Source organism: Zosterops lateralis (assembly GCF_965231275.1).
Source record: "Zosterops lateralis genome assembly, chromosome: 1".
NCBI classification, from domain to species: Eukaryota; Metazoa; Chordata; class Aves; order Passeriformes; family Zosteropidae; genus Zosterops; species Zosterops lateralis.
Genome location: NC_139762.1, coordinates 44,200,504 through 44,219,922, shown reverse-complemented (window position 1 = coordinate 44,219,922; position 19,419 = coordinate 44,200,504). Strand labels below are relative to the sequence as shown.

The window sequence follows — 19,419 nt, the reverse complement described above, 5'->3', positions numbered from 1 at the left end:
CTTTTTTTAATTTTCCTAAACTTTGATTTTAAAAAAACAAACTAACCAATCAACCAACCAATCAGAAAAAATCCCACCAAAATCAAACAAACCCCCCCAAAAACCAAAATCCAAACAAACAAAAAATCTCCACAAAACCTCATCAATTTGGGGGCTGTGGCAGGATGTCTACCCTCCTGTCCAGGGTTGCAGTGTAGGATGTACACAAAGTATTTATTCTATCACCATCTTCATGAACTGTTAAACCAAGTGGGGCAGTGTTCTTCCCAGGCCCCCTGCCTTTGGGGTGTCTTCTGTTAATGGCCCATTAACATCTCACCCATGACTCACAGGTAACTCCCTCCAGGAGTTATCTCTGTTTAATGGGCCATCAAGGACCCACTTCACAACTCATCATCCCATTGTGAGATGCTCCACACAGGGAGAGAAGCCAAGCATTCTCACCTGGATATAATCTGGGATTTGGGACAGCACAAGCAGCCCTTACCCACTGGATTCCCAGAGGAGCAGAGCTACCAGACCTTTCTACAGGATCACTGCTTCAGGAAGAGCACCTCATCTGGACTGCTTCCACTATCCTGCTCAGGTTGTATTCTGACTCTGTCAGTGGTCCTTTGTGTTATTGTATTTATTTTATTTTATTTTTACCTTTTTATCTTTCTTCTTATTAAATTATATCTCTGACTTGAAGCCTCTCACTCGTTTTGCTTTCAAACCACAACACCTCCCACCCTCCTCTCTACCACAGATAGTTGGTGCATAAAGAGATAACCTGGGGGCTGAAAGGCCCAGCAAAGGGTTGTCGCTGGCACCAAAAGGGTTCAGGCCTAAGCTAAAAGTCAACATCTCAGCCTGGAGAGCAGATATGGGAAGAAATAAAGGAAATATTTTTGACTGAGAGACACTGTTTCACAAACTATAAAAGACACACGAGTTATCACAGAGGCAGAAGCCTTCTACACACATGCCCTTCTACACACATGCCCATGGAGACCTCTCCCCAGAACCTGGACGAAGGTTCCATGGTTACTTCCCTAGGGATTGAGGGAAATGATCTTGATGTGTGTGTGCCCCACCAAAAATTGGATGGTAAGATACATTGAATCCTAAATTATATTATTTCTTCACTAGCTGTAACATTAGTAGGTACCTTTAACCTCATGATGTATATATCTACTAGTAGTTTCTCTTTCTGTTCTTATTCCTATGTAGTATTAGTTTAAGTCTTATGTACGATAGTTTTCTGTCTATGAAATAAATAATTCATTTTATAACAGACCAAATCAGCTGTAATTAAGGAACTTGTGAATGAGAGTGGGTTTTGAGGTGCTGGCTGAGCCTGCTGCCAGAGGACTGGGCAAAAGGCAAGGACTTATCTAAACCCCTACATCCACTCGTAACAGGAGCTTGAAATCTTTTTGTTCTAGTAAGGAACAACAGCTGAGTTTTGCTGAAGAAGGGTTTGAGGTACCATGGGAAATTATTCATGTATGAGAGCAGAAGAACATTCATAGGGAAAAATATCATAGGTAACAGTTCCCTGGAGAAATTTTCTTCTGTTGAAATCTAAACATCGTAAAGGATACAGAATCAAACTGTATTTTTTAATCCCAGATCATTGTTCAACGTTTTCATATATTATCATTTAGTAGTTTCATCCCCTCTCACAGCATAGAATTTACAGCAAATGAGCCTGGTTTCCCAAAATCTTATTGCTATTTTAAGTGCATTTCTGTTAAAAAGGAAATGCTAAACATAATAATTCATTTCACATGGCTGAGACAGAAATTAACGAAACAGCTTTTGTGATTTTGAGATTCTAATTCTTATCATCCACTGCAGAGGAAGTTAAAGTTGTAACTCCTCAGCAGTGGTATTCTGTAACCATGAAATTATCTGTCACAGAGGGCAAGAAGGCCCAGTTGCAGAAGGGTTCAACTAGATGGAATGTCAGAGACAAAAAGGAGTAAAATTTCCACTGTAAAGGAGTGAAGTTTCTCTTGGAGATGATATGGAACAGCCACAGCACTGCCTTGTAGCCATTCTGGAATGGGAACACTCAGACATCCCAATGGGCCACAGAACTGGCCTGAGTTTCTCCATGCAACCAACCACACAGTTCTTCTTAACACATCTGCGAAAACTCCTTGTAGAATCATTTATAGCACTAGGATTCTGACCGGTGCATTGCTCATTAATATTTTTATTTATATTTAAGCATAGACCTGTTTAAGGTGTACCATAAAAATTCCCCACCATCACATTGCAAAGAAAAAAAAAAAAAAGCTATAGAATTTGTAATTGAAATGGTAAATAGACCAATACAACAGATGCAATTTCTAGAATGTCTTACCAAAGCAAAGTGTACAATATGTAATGCCCTCCAAATTTTCATCTTGTTGGCTTTCCCAAACAAATAATTGAAATCTTCTTGTGTCATCAATCTGTGTTTTAAAGCAGACACAAAAGCAACATTAAGAAGACAGGCAAAATATATGAAGACCTTATCCTTTTCTTTTTTTTTTTTTTTTCTGCCAGGGAAGGATTATTACTTTTTTCTTTTCTTAATAGGGTGCTATTTTTCTACAGAGAAAAGGGCAGGATATCTTAGCTTTTTCTGGGACAAAGAGTGAAGATGATTTCTTGGAACAGGAAATCCTAGCATTAGAAAGTTTTAGCATGAGAGCAACCTATGTGTTTCCTGAGATCATCTGAAGAAAGACAATCTTTCACAGTGGAAGATTTGACCACAGAAATGCTTAAGAAATGCACTCTGATGATGCTCCAACATTCTACAACTTCACTGACCACCACCCAGCCCTACCCAAATGTGATCCAAATGAAAAGCATTTCCTTGTGGACTAAGATAAAGAAAAATGGCTCTAAAATATCACAGTATTACAGGAAATGAACATATATGAATAAGCTATAATAGTAAGCAAAGGAATTATTACTTCTTTGCATTAAACTCTGACTTCGTGTGTTATACACCACACAATTAATTTCTGATTAACATCTGTAAAGAATGTTACAGATAGAACACTTCCAAGGAATTAGAATTGGCAATGACTGTGTGTGGTCTCTAAACTGAAGCTCCTAAAGCGAAGTAAAGCCAGTAAGTGTCTGTGGCTACAGACCTGTAGAATCATAAAGATTACACCATCTCTCAGCTGCAAGAGCAGAAGTCCATTTGAAAGGAAAAGGGATTTATGTGGGGGTGGTGGTGGGATTGGTTGCCTTGCCATCATTGTAAACTTAAAGGAGAGCTGGGCAGTGAATTTTTTGCCTTTCCCCCTGCTAAGCAGCTCTTCTAAACTTTTCTACTCTGAAGACTGGTTTATGTGAAGTCACCAGATGCCATCACATATATTCAGAGTTGTAATTTGCTTATACTAAGTAAAGAAAATACTGATTCTTCTTCCTGTTTATCCTATGGAACAACCCAGGCAATAAACCACAAGTTTCCCTCTTGTATGTCAGCAGAGATTTTTTATTCTGCTAAATTATCACTGAGCCAGAAAAATACATTAATCAACTAATAAATATGAGACTGCATGAGAATAAATAGAGTATAAATAATAAAGGACTGACTTAGATGTTGCTAGGTCAGAACTCAGACTCCAAGTTTTGCACTTTTTATGATGTACAAGTGAATGTATTTCCTTTCATAAAGACAATTTTGAGAAAATAGAAGCTGGAAAGAATTTTATATTGAAAAACTTAAAACTGAGCACAGATATTAAAACAAATTGAAAAGACAGAGAACATGCAATCTATATTATGAAACCTCAAATAAACATAGAATTGCTTTCCTTTTGTACCTTGTAAAATGGACTGTTTACTATCTTTTAGATGAAGTCATATATTAAAACAAAATTTCATCTTTTTTCCTGCACAAATGGCAATAAAGATATCAAAAGGGGCTTTGCTAATTTAATTTTCTTCTGAAAAAACTAGCATGCTTGAAGTCTACTACTGATTTTTCTAGGAACTAAGGCCAGTTTGTTAGTTAGTTACTACATCACAACTTCAGAAGTATAATGGCATAGGTAAATAAGTAAAATTAACACAACATTATGGAAATTCTCTGATTTGCCATAAAAGCACAAGTGATCAATATTTCATGTTCAGAAAAAGGTCAGATGGTGATCACTATGGTCAAATGAACCACTGTTTCTTTGTTAAACCAGTAACCTTTAATGTACACCTTTCTAATAATGGATTGGACAGTACCTGTAGAACCTAGGCTTGAGAACAGGATTCACTCAAATCCTAGCAGATACTCAGCAAGTGGGTGACTGACTCAGATTTCAATAGGCTGTCTACTTACAGAGAAGGCACGTCTGACATTTGGCACTTCACTGAAGGCAATGACCACTGGAGTGATATCCAAGGCACTCAACTCAAGCACAGCTGTGCTGATGGAAACATCATCCTGTGATGGACCACTGGCAAAAAATACAGCAACTTTTCTTGTGAGGATGCCCTGACGAACACGTTTGAAGACATTTCTTGCAACAAATCTCATGGCCACTCCAATATTTCGTTTTCCACTGGATCTCTCTAGTGGGATTCTCTGGACTGCTTGTAGCAGCAAGTTGGTTTTCTGGAATTCAGAGAATCGGATGAGGTAGTGCATGTTGGTATTGAAAGAAACAACAGAGACACGAGCACCTGTTGGGCAATTGCTTTCACTGATCTTAATGGTCTTCAGCAATAACATAACAATGTTCCTCATTCTTTCAAATGCAGCTGGTGTAACATCGTCAGACATATCCAAGGCAAAAACCACTTCAGTTGGATAAGCTGGGCATGTGTCTGTATATTGAAGCAGAAAAGTTGTGTGAGAACATCTCCACAACTCAAACATTGTTAGTTTTTTCTTCAAGTCTATCAAAGAATGTATATGCAGAGATCAGATGGGCTTACCTGATGAGCATGCTGGAAGGAAAAGGAGAGCATTTAAATTATTTTGGACTCATATGCATTAAAATAGTGACATATTCACTTGCTTTCAATGAAGAGCCTGGCTCAAAATTCCGGCAACTGACGGAGTCTGTCAGTGCAAGACCACATTCCTCTTTTACAATCAAACACTCGAAATAGTGTGATTTTACTGGATAAAAAATTTAAAACTTGTCCTGGGTTCTGCTGAGCACACGTCTGAGAATGAACACACCTAATCTGGCAGACAGCTGATATACAAATACTGTCTTTTCTCAGAGGACTCCGCAAAGTGTGTTGCCACAATGCCAAAGATTCATTCAATCTTTAATGAGGAATGGAAATTTGTTATCATTTTTGCAATAAACAGGAAAAATGAGGAGAAAGCGTAAGTCTGCTTCATACATCTGCTGAAACTCCCTCACAACTAACAGCTGCCAGTCAAACTGAACCCAGTTGCAAACTACCAGTTTATAGGTTTCCAATGAAGGCTTTTCTATTTAGGAGGTGTGACTAGGTGTAAACAGAGGTAAAAGATGTTCCCTACTTACGGCAGTTTTTTCGGGTAAAATTCACAAGTTCACAAGGCTGCAGGTTCAAAATAATAATAAAAAAAAGGAATTAATGGCAAATCCCAGACCACCCTAGACTGGGAATCTTACTGTTGGTTTGAGCTGAAGATTGTATCCTAGCTCCTAAAATAACTTTCATTACAGTAAATCCAGAATCATACAGTCCAGTTCCTTTTTATAAGAGATTGTACAGGGACTCTCTTCCCTTGCTGCAGAAACTAGGCACATTGTTTTAAAAATGCTCTGTTGACATTTAATGATGTTCTGAAGCATTAAAACAATAATTCCATTCCTTATGAATGAGTGCCATCCATTATCTATTTTGTGTAATAAACTGATCTATGATGTGGCCAGTCAATGGCACTTCCATAAACAATGGGCATTCCAATAGTGACTCACACAGGAAAAGAGAGATCCACGAAGGAGGAGAGGATGCCCTCCGGACACAGAACACACCTGCAATAGTAGTCATCCATGCAAGGAGTAATGAACTGTTTACTCAGAAGTGTTCTTTTTACATGGGATTAGGATCCTGAAGAAATCCTGCACTTCTATTCCCAATGAAAACAACTTACTGAAGAAATGCCTTCCTTTACAAAAGGGAAAAAAGTAACCCTAGCATGAGCTGGTGTGTAAACTGATATGAGTGAAAAAACAGATAAATTAATATTAATGGTCCAACACTTTGTAAAAGTTTGGACATGGTATTAAACCAAATGCATAAATGTTTCTCATTCCTTGGTTGCTTGCAGAATGGAAGGACCCACTGCACACTCTGACAAGCACATGGAAAAGATACTATTTTATAACAGCTAATTGTGCTCATTGCTGTCAGTGATTATCAATGGAAACTAAACCAGATAATTCCATGCAGTATATTTAGCTGTAAGGTGATTACTTACTCCCATTAAAATGGTGCCCACTGGTCCCTTGGCACCCTGAAACAAATTAAACACAGGTCCCAAAAATCAGAAAAATCAGACCTTGATAATGTATTTCCATGTATTACCCTGTAGCCCAAAGAAATGCAGGCAAACAGTGTTTCCCAGGAATCATTTATGAATTTGCCAGGACACAGGAGTTCCCAGCACAGATTTCTGTGGACCTGCTCAGAGTTCCAGGCTACTTGTCAGATTTATTTTTCAGTCCATTTTCCTTAAAGTTTTTTAAATGTTCAATATCTGTTGTCCTTGAGGAGCAGTAAACTTCAGAATTGGGTTCCTTTATAAACAGCAGTTTCTGTGCTATGGTTCTGTTATTTGCACTTCACATACTTCCCAACATCTGGTGTGTGACAAGCTTTCCCTCTCCTCTTGCACAGTACAATCCCCACCGCTCTACCTTGAAAGATCCTGCAGACCTTACACACATCATGACACCTTTGCCTACTCTGCAATTTTCTCCTTGGGAGCTGTGGAAAAGTGATAGCACTCCAAGCATCTTTTTGTCAAGATAAAAGTATTGTTTAATCTTCATAGCAGGAATTAAATGCAGGAAAAATACAGAAGTGTGTTGTTGCAGTTCCATTTCCAGCAGTAGGTGCTTCTGTGCGCACACATCCACAGGCAAGACATAACTCTGTGCAACTGCCAGGCTGATTAAGCATAGTTTACTATGTGAAACACTATTAGATATTCCATTAATCTAATCGTAATTCAAAGAGCAATTTAAGGGTGATTTTTTAAAAATAAAAATTTTATTTAAAGAAAATTACCATAGGTCCTGATGGTCCTCGGTCACCTGGATCTCCCAGGGAACCTGGTGTGCCAGAATTACCCTAAAAGTAGAAATACAAGTTTTATTCTTTATAATTGCATGCACTGGTACCAAATTTCATCAGGGAAAAAAACTGTAATGATACTTTGTGTTGGACCCTGCATTTCCATAAAGATAGTCTACCACTCTTAAGAATTATTAGCAACTAACACTTCTGAAGATTTAGACCTGTACTTTCTGAAGACTTCTTATCCAGATTATGGCTATAATGGATGAGAATGGTAACCGATTTAAAAATTTTTTATAAGAGACACTTTGGGTGTAAGGGTTTTACTTTTAGAACTCTCACAGAGTTAGCAGATTTATCATTCTTACTCTTCTACCCTGAATTCCTTTGGGTCCTTCAGCTCCTGGAATGCCCTTATCTCCTTCTTCTCCCTGAAAATAAATGAAATCCAGAATTTATTGGAAAGGAGAAGACAGACAGAAACACAGGTAACCTCTTCCAAATAAGAATAATGTAAAACAAGACAAAAAGAGAGCAAACATGCCCATTTAGTCATACCTCTGGACCAGGATATCCTATGAATCCAGATTCTCCCTATGAAAAGAAAGGACAAAGACTTCACAATAACCTAGAACTTTGTGATTTGCTTAGTGTTTGATGTCTTTAAAACAATTTCAACATTATTCTCAGCTTTATGACTCATCGGAGCAATAGCGGCTGCTACTCTGGTGTCAAATGACATCATTTTGGATTAATACCTTGCTCATCTAAAGAAGGAGCATTTTAAGAATTTCCATCAGTTTCTAAATTTTCAAGAATATTCCATTTCTCAAGTAAATGTTTTATCAAAAATTATTCATGCCTCCTAATAACATGCAGAGGAATTCCCATGTAGCATGTGAATTCAGATTCAGAACTCATTGTTTTAATGTAGTTTCAAAATTTTATACCACCCAGACTAAACAATGATACCATAATATTTTCTTGGCTTACTAGAAGTCAAGTCATCAATTGTTTTCAGTTACTTCCATTTCTAGCGTGTTCTTTGTTCACCCATGAGAAATTCAGAAACTCTCACAAAAAACGATCAGAAGTGAATTGTATCTTTCCTAAACATCAGAATTCACACTACTTATACGTGTCCTTGTCCTCTTGCATATAACATATGTGTAACCTATGAAACCCTGCCATCAAAGAAAATTGTTAGAGCTAAGAAGGTAAGAAAAAAGATTGGAAAGTAAGAAGCTTCAAGAGCCATTTTACCAAAAAGTCATTTAAGAAAAAGGAGTTCATCTACTGGAAAGGCTCCTAGAAAGCCTTTCATATCTTTTCTGCAGCTTTCTGCAGAACTCTGGTTCTCCCACAGAAAGGAAGAGTGAAACAGATGGGCCTACCAGTGAGATTCACTGGCCTTTTCTGTTTCACAAGCAACAAGAAAGAACTAGTGTTGCAATACTGCACAAACTCTTTGAAATGAGAACTGCAGCTGTTTCCAACATCCTGACCATTTTGCTCATGGTCACTGGTGCCACAGTTTTGACCTCATACTTTCTGTATACTTTTCATTTTAGATGAATTCTTGTACAATTTTAGAGAAGAAGGAGTTTCATTACTTTCTTTTTTCAACACCGTGAAGGGAATGATAAGAATTTCTTATCAAGAGGTAAATCCTCAGATCCTACTGCTCACCATAGGACCACAAGGAAAAATATTTCACAATAATAAAAATAAAAATATGAAAACAGTGACGATATTTGGAAAGTATCACCCCCACCTTGGTAGTTAGAGAATCCCTCCTCTGAAACAAGAAAAATTAAAAGAGCCCAGAGTGGCTGGCCCACCCATGCTTGTCAATAATGATGTTTAGTCTGGCAGGTTGAAGAGGGAAGAAAGCACTGTGTACTGCAAGTACAATCCTCCACATATATATACACATCCACATCCACATATATATACACACATCAGGGAAAGAGTAAGAGTGAGTGTTTCTCAAAAGAATATCCTGTGGAAAAATGTCTCACACGGATTTTGGTAAGCCTGAGCCTCTCACTGAACATTTCTTTTTAATCAAATATGGATGGTCATGTTTGATAACAAAGTAGAATGGAGACTGAGAGACTCTCTGACTTGAAGCACATACCTTTGCTCCTTTGCTTCCTTCAGGACCATAGGCATCTCTGCCATCCATGCCCTGTGTGGGTTAAATATACTGTGAGTTAACTTTTAGTAGAGGATTAGGTTTATATCCAATTTCATTCTGGAATAAAGATGTCCCATTACAATGTGGAGCCCAACCTGTTAAGACTGATGAAGTAGGACAAGCTATCAAAACACAATCTAAAAACACTAGTAAACGATGGCAAAAACTGTAGAGGGAAAACAAGGATAGAGGTCGGATAGAGGTCATAGTTCCTTTCCACTGTGTGCCCTACCTTTATTAACCTTTCTCTCTTCTAGAGAATTTGAGGGGAAAGATATTCTCTCTAGCCCACAAGAAATCTGGTGTCCGCAAGGAAATTGAGAACCAAAGGTGAAATAATTTTAATTGCATCAAATAAAGAAAATAGCAGGGAATGAACATTACTGATTCAGATGGATAGGTATAAAATACAGGCATCCTGAATCAGGGCAGAAAGACTCACAGTAATGCCTCTCTGTCCAGGTAATCCAGCTAAGCCTTTCTCTCCAGGGTCACCAGGTTCACCCTGTTATAATTGAAACACAAAAGCCTTTAGTTTGGTTCATTCAGGAGAATTCTTCTTTCTGAAATGCAAATCTGTCTTTTAAGCTGAAGTATGCCTACGTATTTTATAGACTACTTGATGCTGGGCAAAAACATTCTATTACAGACCATATTTCATGGACTCTTCCTGATGGTAGAGCTGGAAAGGACTTGGCAAATCAGAATATGCTAAGCATCCATGCAGTTAAACCCTAAAGGTGTTGTTCAATAAAACTCCCATTGTAATAAAGAATTAAAAGTGAAAAAAAAAAAAAAAAAAAAAAAAAAAAAAAAAAAAAAAAAAAGCAGAGTTTGGAAAAAATTATATTAATGGTAGTAGGACATATTCTGGAATTCTGCTACTGAAGCACCTTTTAATAGCAAACTATATTTCTCAGGCAGGCTGCCTGCACTGTGCTCATAGCCCTTTTGCAGGGTTTCTTTTCTTCAGTTCCATTTTTGTTTTCACTTTTTAACTGAACATTCTTTTAACAAAGACCCTAATATTAAACAGCACAAAAACAGACTGACAAAATGGAATGTATGATGGAAATTCCCACACATATCCCAAATTTTTTCACTGTTTTAATATATGTTTTCACACAGTGATTCTTTTCATGCCAGCACTTCGACCTCCTGATACCTCTCTGTCACTAAAGGTTACCACCTTTCAAAGAGATGAAAAGGCTTAGCTGGCTGGTATTATTTGTGATTTTTAGGTTCAAAGATGCAACAACACCTAAACTGAGTTATTTTTATTAAATAAAATATTACCTATCATACACACAAATTAAAGGTAAGTAAGGATAATATTTATTATAAATAAGTGAACTCTAATGTGAACAGCCTGTTAGTATAAGCCTTTCTGTTTGACTTCATGTTTATTCTGTTCTTCTCGACATGTGCATTCCTCCAAAACAGACATCATAACAGTCAAGGTTCCTTGGACTGGTTTGGAATCTTTAGAAAAACAAGGTTAAAATAAGCAGCTATGCTTCTTTGAACTGAGAAGGTCAGATTGGACGTTAGGAAAAAAATTCTTCACCTAAGGGTGAAGTCATCGACCCAGTGTTGGTCACTGGAAAAGGCTCCCCAGAAAAATGCTATGGCACAAAGCCTGTCAGACTTCAAGCAGTAATTGAATTATGCTCTTTAAGGTTTGGTTTTAGGTAGTCCTGCAAGAAGCAGGGAATTGGACTTGATGATTCCCATGGATCCCTTCCAAGATGAGATATTTTATGCTTCACTGGTGAGTATTTTCAACGGATTGGACAGACATAAAACAAACTCCAGGGTCAGCACTGCCTTATTTCTACTCCATTTTGTGAGAATCCAAGTCCCATCTATCACCACAAGAGCAATAACAACAGTGGTCATGGCAACACTAAAAACTTCTTAGTATAGTTCTGGTCTATGGAAGATTACTCTAAACACATCACTTGTCTTGTGATGCATGCTAAAAATATCTTAAAACTTAACATTCTGCACATGTTTCACAGCATGGAACTAACTCTTTGTTAGTCCATGCTTCTTTGGTTGGCCTTGAATGATTGTTAGATTGTTGCAATTATATACTTTGAAAATCTTTACCTTTGCTCCTCTTGTACCTAACCTGCCAACAGAGCCAGGTGAACCAGGCATCCCCAGACTACCCTGTAATAAGAAGTATCAGTTAAAAGGTGCACAATGAAAAAATCAAAGGCTCACTGCACTCAAGGATTCATTGCCACTTGAAATTACTACAGAATCAGTAAAAATATTGGGCATTTGAGAACCACAAATAGGAGTTACTGATGAAACTATCATTCTACTTATTTCCTGTCATCTGTACAACTGCCATAAAATTCTCAAAATGTTATCAAGTATGACATAAGTGTTACTTTCTATCTACAGAGATACCTAGTGAATACATGTGTATGTACACAAAAATATTAATGTACAGATATAATTGGTTATGTCAGCATGAGCATCATTAATTGACTGAAACAGATGACCAAGGCTGACAGCATAGGACATTTCAGTCCTGAGTTACAGTGATGTAATTCCATAACAAGAATCCCCAAAATCAACAGCATCACAAAAGTGAGAAGTTCAGCAGACAGTTCAGCAACTCAACAGTTACAACCTCATCACACCCTACCACTTGCTATTCACAAACCTAAATTTATTTTCAAGGCTGTTATTTTATCATACAGGACTGCAAATCATTTTTCTGAAGTAATACACCAAAAAGCCCTCAATTTCTACTTTTTAAAGCTTTTTTTTTTTTTTTTTAATAAGAACAACATCGACACTGAGAATGAAAAGCCCTAATGGGTTCAGCTGGAATATAATATTTAAAGCTAACCAGAGGGCCTGGTATGCCTTGTGGTCCAGGAGGTCCTCTGATTCCTTGTGGTCCTCTGGGACCCTGATGTAGAGAAATCATTGAAACAAAAAGTCAGTTCAATGTCAAAAGCCTTTCAATGACAATCATGTTGCTGCAATGACCAGAATCCCAGTGCCTCTTTCACAAGCCTTATTTTACAGGTGAAACTTTTGGCGGTTTTGTTATAAGGATTTGCCTGTGTGAGGCACCTGAGATGGTCACTGCCTGCCAGCCTGATTCAAAGACCCATTGAGGTGTCCACGATACCAAAGGAGCCTCCCCATAAGCAACCTACTATAAAATAGGCATGCTGTCTCCATCTAAAAACATAAAGTTAAAAGCATCTTTAGAGTATCTAAGAGCATCTTTAAACTAGAAGGTACTGTAAGAAGTCTACCACAATAATTCACTTCAAAATTATTTCACCTAGCAATTTTTTTAAACACAAAGCTTTTTTCATTGGTTTTGTCAATGCAGTAGATTTTATATATTTGTTGCTAGCAATTTCTAAATAATTCATTTTGAAGATATCTGCTAGATAATACCATGTAAGCTGGAGGTGTGTTGGCTAAATTGCTTATTTTTGCTACTCATGTTCCTCTTTTAATTTCAATAGAAGTTGCACCCATGTAACTTATCACATTTAATTCCTCAGGGTTACAGAAAAGATATGCCAAGGAGGAGTCTCACTCATAATATTCATTAGCTGAAGTTAACAATGCTTCTCAAAATACAAACAAAACATCAAGGCAGAAAATTTATTTTCTCCATAACTAACATAAAAACAACTCAGAGGTTTTATTAGTTACCTGTGGGCCTGGAAGACCAGTTTCTCCTGAGTAACCTGTTTCACCCAGATCTCCTTGCTCACCCTGCCAGAACAAAACCCAATAAAACAACACAAACACAGACAAATCAGTATCTCTCATTTGTACATCAAAAGATAATAATTTCATATCTGTACAGATTATCAGTTGATAGAATGCTTTTCAATGCACTCAGTTTTTAAACAGCTTCAAATTGTGTTGAAGAAAACTCAAATAAAAAGCAGAAGAGTAGCTTTTCTTTAGGTTTTTGGGAGGTGTGATGAATATAAAAGCTGGAGCAGAAGAGGTCAGTTTTATTTTGCTGAATACATTTTACACCATGTCTCAGCAATATTTGTGCATTACCCTTGTCCACCGTGAAGACCAGAAGTCATAAAGCCAGGCCACAAGGGCAGAATCTCATTCCCCTTATCTATGGGTAATGGCTCTGCAGGGGAATCATGACTTCACAATCACACTAGAATTAGATCCCTTTAACTCCCCATCTTTTACTCTGGTTATTCAGTGAGGCAAATCAAATCTGCCTTGATGATGGAAAAAAAATTTCCAGCTCCCATCTCCATAAAGCTGCCAACTGAGGATGAGTCAGTTTAGCTAATGTCCATAAGAAATACTCACTGCCTTCTGGATTGAGTAAAATGGTGACAATTAGCATCAAGGTACTACAAGCCTTGCAGACCCCCTTTCACTGGACAAATCATAAACATATGTCTGAAGATTCTTGGGAAACAGATGATAGAATCTTCTGAGGAAAAATTAATTTAAAAGGGTGAACTTTCATTCTGCACCATATGAATGAAACAAAAGATAACAACAGAGAAAAAATAAAAAGCCAAAAGCAAAAAAGAAGGTTAATTTATAGCCAGAGTAAGAACACTGTAAAATCAGTAAGTATATGATATTTCCAGGTGTAAAAAAAAATCCAATAGAAATAGATTTCCACAAAAATAACTTTGACTATAATAAAAATGGATACATTTCTTAGACACATTCTACTAAAATCTAAAACCAACTTAATGTTTTCTGCTACTTAAATTTACTTTGAATCAAAACCCAGAAAAGTGGTTGTCCTTTTTTCTCCCCTGCCTTTTCCTCTCTCTCTTGCCTTCCTCTAAGTTAATCTCCTTTCCCTCTTCACTATTTTGCTTTATTTCCAGCACACAGATTGCAATGTTGTTCTTGTCTGTGACAAACACCTCTATGATAACACACCACACCTTTTATTCTTTCTGCCTGCAGGCTACTTCTGACTGTAAAGAATGGCTGGCTGTGCTTCTTTATGTTGCTTTAATTATTTGAAAAAATTAGTCCCTTTTTATCTCAGTAAAGCACAGACAATTGGAACTGCAAGTCCTCAGAGAAGTCCTTTTTACCATATGGTGAACAGCAGTGTGTTCATGCTGAATGCTAGGAAATTTAACGACTTTGATGATGAGGGTGTTATTTCAGTGCCTTTTATTAACAGCTAAACCTAAAACAAGTCCTTATGTGTTAGGTGGGTGAATTCTGGCTCACTGTCTCTAATCTGATTATTCGTCTCTGAGCACATCACCACCAATATCCCTCTGATCTACCTGAATGAGGGATTCTTCTTTATCCCACTTCAGCACAAAACCTTCCTCCTCCAGAGGGACTGGCCATATCCTATTTCCTGACAAAGCAGGACACTGTGGTCCACAGAATGGCCCTTGAAGACCCCACAAACATCAAGACTAAATAGATGTGCTTCCAGGCCCAGGGACACCAGGAGAGCTTCACGGTGAAGCTCTCATAAATTCTGCTGATAGTGCTGTGTCCTGTGGCAGCTTTGTAACATCCTGCCATGCAAGAGGTCCCAGTGGAAAGACGTAACACCCACAGTCTCACTCAAGGATGGGTGCCACTGTCATATTGCAGGGTTTACTCTTCTATCTTGCTTCTCCAGGGGATGTGGAAGACAAAAGTGTGCAATTCTCTTTGCCATTCACTTTTTACACATTTTCAGTGAAGGATATCTACATTACCTGCGTTTGATCATTGATTGGTACCCATCTTTCAATGCTAACTGACCCAGACAAATGGTTTTTTATATGTTTTTAGAAGTCAAAGCTGATCATCAAGTACTTGAATGAAAACAGCGTGAAAGTTCTCTGTTGCTGTGAGTTTCAGTCATTTCTCTTGTTCCCTGCCATTTTACAAAAGGGTGGCCTCATCACTGGATGAGGGTGCTTCCATGGAGATGAAGAGGGTTGTCTCAACTAAGGTTCAATTAGTTGAAAAGGTTCAACTAGCTCCATACTCTGTGAATTTACTAAACAAGTTGAACATTCTTATTTTCTAACCACATAAGAGTTCTTGTGCTTGTTAGTACAACCAAGATACGGTACAGATCTATTTCCACTGACTTCAGCTATGATCTTGTTACCACCATAGCTTAGCTGGATTAGTTCTTTTTGTTGGTACCTGACAGAATAATACAAACATTCCTGAGATATCAGCTGCAATCCAATAGGAAAAAGGAAAAAAAAATGCAAAAAGTTTAATAATTACCTAAGAAATGGGTTCTGACTGATCAAGCAAGGATTGGAATAATTAAGAGGCAGACTTGATGAATATTCTTCAATATTTCGATCTAAAATATCTTCATAAACCCTATACAGAATTTCTGAGATAGAAATAGGAAACAACTGCAAAATGTTTATATTCTTTCAAGTTATGTTGATCCTGCAATGGCCAAATCATGGTGTTTTCTTCCTGCTGGCAGACAGTATCAAAATCTTCCAGTATATTCCTATCTGCAATGCCTCAGTGAAAATTTTGGATTTTCAAAGTGAAATCCAAATTGGGGCTTTCATAAACCAGGTGGGGACAGGGGTTTTGGCACATGGCATACATGTGTATTGCAAAAACCTGGGAAATGACCAGACTATAGTTTAGGGAACTTGCAAGACTCTCACTTCTGACTGACATTGCCCAGGGAAATATTAATTTGAAACATTCTAAATGTAAAAAATCTGTGTTACCTAGCTGCCACACAGAGGAAAAAAGTAATAAAGGTATAGCAAAACCTCTCAACAGGACAGGGAGCCCAGAAATCAGAGACAAATCAAACACTGTGCTGCTGAAGAAATATTACTGCCATAAAAGTCTTTTCCTTCACTGAAATCTGTGTTCTATATTGCATCACTATGGTTATTCTTGTTATTATCTATTAACATTTTACACTTGGCCTACTCGAAATGCTGGTTAGCACTTTTATTCAGAAGCTACAACTCTATCCGTTCCCCAGACTCCAACACAACAGCAGGACTTCAAGATATTTTCCACCCTGTTAGTACTGACAATGTTGTACACAAAATTGTAATGTTTCCTTGTGTTTATATGCCCTAAGATAAAGGGGAAAATCCAATATCATGGCATATGCCATCTTCCTTATCTGTGTTAGCAGCTTGGCAGAGAGATTGGGTCAAATGTGAACCATTTGTGCTAAAGCAAGGTTTTCTAGAATGATCATGCAACCTATACCTGAGAATACCTAGAATTTAATTTTTACTTGCACTACTTCACCCTTGAATAGAGCTGCTTTTAGATTTGCTTTGATAACTGTATTTTGTAATTTATACCCTGGGAAAAACAAGTTTTCTTTTCCAAGAACATAATCTGAATCATCATTTAAGAGAATTGCAGTGATGTCTTTGTGAAGCACATCTCAGGAAAGTTTTCTTTCATTGTCACTCTATGTAGTATAAATCTAGCAAAACCAGGGCTGCCACCAAACAAGGAGAGAGATTTTGTCATCTCACAATAACATGAGAGATTTTTCTACCAGAGGATCATCCTGGAATGATCAGTCAGAATGCAGTGGGTTTGATCTATCCTGTACATTCTATATTCTTTTAGATATTGACTTGGGGAATTATTTCCAAAATCTTGATTACGTTATATGTTTGAGCCAACTGTCAGAGCTGCAGTTAACACTGTTTCTTTTGAGCAAAGCATCATGCAGAACTTGCCCTAATTTTATCTGTGCTGCACATGTGTATCACACATATCCCTGTGTGCATGCAGCAAAGGAGGAATAAACTGCCAGACTTTGCAGCCTGACTACTCATTCCTGTCATCTTTAGTAACAGTCTTTTCTCTAGCTATGTTCCCATACTTGCCCTAATAGTAAAAGTAACCATCCTTTTATTTTGATGAAAACTCTCTTCCAATTCTAAATCCTTCAAGTCAGGAGGGTGTCTACTACATCCACCTGAGATTCAAAGGCTGCCTTGGCTTGAAATGGACTTTTGATTGTAAAACACTTGTGTCTTGGCTCACAATGAATTTTTTCCCTTTAGAGGAGCAGACACTCAGGCTGGACATGTAGCTGCATATAAATAGGTAGCAGCAGTGTCAGCCACTCACCTTTATACCTGGAGGGCCTCTTCGACCTGCTGCACCCTAGGAAGGAGTGGCATGAGAGATTACATCCAGAATACTGAGCAATATGTGAAACAGTAGTTTATCATAAAACCCATTATATATACAATAAAACAAAATACAGCTTAAACAAAGCAGAGAGTATTTCCACAGAAAGATTTAAGGTTAAAAAAAAAAAATTCTGGAAAACATCTTCTCAGTCAGCTGCCCTTTGAGTAAAATAAAGAGAACAAAAGCCCTCTTCCCTCCCTGTGAGCCCAAGGGTTTGCACCACTTCCGACTGCACACTTCTGAGTAGCTCTAGTGAATGTTACTGCTAAACCTAACATCACTGGAGGCCTTTAGGATATTTTTGCAGCCTGACTGAGGAATGATCATGCCAGACTTTGGCACTAGGCACCATTCTTACAGACTAGAAGAGGGGCCTTCAAAATTTCCAGTCTCCAGTGAACTAAAAAAGAGCAACTCAGCTGCCAGTGAGCTTTTTTACATGTTGAACAGACATAGAAAGCTTGTAGTCATGGGCAGAAAGAAGAGATAGATTAATCTAGGGTGGAATTGTGAAGCAATTAAGGCTCATTGAAAAAGAAATTGAGTGTAAGTCTTGTGACTTCATATGACTCAGACCTGAAATTAACAGGAATGCAAATTCCTGATTTTAAAGAAAGGAAAACACACTGCAATATATATAAGCTACTAAGCCAAATTTAAGCCAAATACATTTCACTATGAAAACTTTGAAGACTGTTGTTCTTTTTCCTTGCAGGAGTTTGAAGGGTGGGATAATGCGAAGAATACAAAAATGGGTTTTCTCAAGGGGAACCCCACTGTATCTTTCATCAGTTATTTCCACCCCATATTGATTGCTATTCTTACATCTACGCCAGCATCACCCTGCTGTCCTTGGAGTCCATGTGGGCCTGGGTCTCCCTGCAAAACAAAGTAATGCCCAAGCTCTTTAAATACTTTCCTTTTTCTTGTGCATGCACATTCTTCTTTATATATTCCTTCTTTGTTTCTTCTTCTAAGTATTTTCATTGCAATCAGTTGTGTCATACTAATGTTGATTCTTGCTTTTGACAAATTATTTACATTCAAAAATTATAAACCAGACAGATCATGTCTGCTTTGGATTTCCAATTACTAACAGCCAACATCAAGTCAAGGCTTCTGTGAAATAATTTTTGTTGACTTCAGCCTTTTAGTTGGACTACTACTGATGAGATTTGCTTCCAAAGAGTCATCAAAACCCAACCAATCTTCAAAAAGTAACCCTCAGAGTTTTTCTACTGCTTTCAGCACACTCTACATGGATACACATTTATGCATACAATCCTACTTGTTCAGAGATAAACAGACTTCTAAATCAGTGGATTTTTCTCATGTTTGCCATCCTCTTAAGCTTCCATTCACCACAATTTTATGCTACTGTCCAACTAGTTATCAGCTTTGCTTATTCTTTCCAAACAAGTTGTAATAGTAATGAAGCCATGCTTTTCTGTTATGCTTCTTTCATTGCAGTTTTACTAAAACGCCTGTTAAAACCTCAAACATCACTATATAAGCATATACCCCAGCTCTTATATTCTGTTTACAGATCAAAATGGAGTTTACTCACCACCCTGAGACAATAGCAATTCCATAACAAAATTTGTATGATTCCCTGTGCATTTTTTCCAGCATGATTTTTAACAGTATTCATTCAACTCATTACTAGAAGACTGTCAGGTTGCTGATGCAAATTGGTAGTAGAATAATGTATTTATACTAAATCCATATTTCCCCTTAGCTCTCTAGTATGAAAATATTTCCATTGTGTTGGTAAGCATTTTTTTACTTTTTTTCTTTTTTTACTGTAT

General features: G+C 37.5%; 1 protein-coding gene across 1 annotated transcript in view; it reads right to left on the bottom strand.

Moving 5' to 3' along the window:
* The window catches only part of COL6A6 (collagen type VI alpha 6 chain), a gene marked incomplete at both ends in the record, with an annotated part of 36,192 nt that overhangs the window by 5,079 nt on the left and 11,694 nt on the right, over window positions 1–19,419 (bottom strand). The window contains 14 exons of the mRNA XM_083882476.1: window positions 2,354–2,444; window positions 4,331–4,853; window positions 5,492–5,532; window positions 6,419–6,454; window positions 7,231–7,293; window positions 7,608–7,670; window positions 7,798–7,833; window positions 9,380–9,430; window positions 9,882–9,944; window positions 11,552–11,614; window positions 12,309–12,371; window positions 13,139–13,201; window positions 17,546–17,581; window positions 18,437–18,490. Of these exons, the coding sequence (XP_083738602.1) occupies window positions 2,354–2,444; window positions 4,331–4,853; window positions 5,492–5,532; window positions 6,419–6,454; window positions 7,231–7,293; window positions 7,608–7,670; window positions 7,798–7,833; window positions 9,380–9,430; window positions 9,882–9,944; window positions 11,552–11,614; window positions 12,309–12,371; window positions 13,139–13,201; window positions 17,546–17,581; window positions 18,437–18,490 (1,246 nt within the window). The remainder of the gene's footprint in view (window positions 1–2,353; window positions 2,445–4,330; window positions 4,854–5,491; window positions 5,533–6,418; window positions 6,455–7,230; window positions 7,294–7,607; window positions 7,671–7,797; window positions 7,834–9,379; window positions 9,431–9,881; window positions 9,945–11,551; window positions 11,615–12,308; window positions 12,372–13,138; window positions 13,202–17,545; window positions 17,582–18,436; window positions 18,491–19,419) is intronic.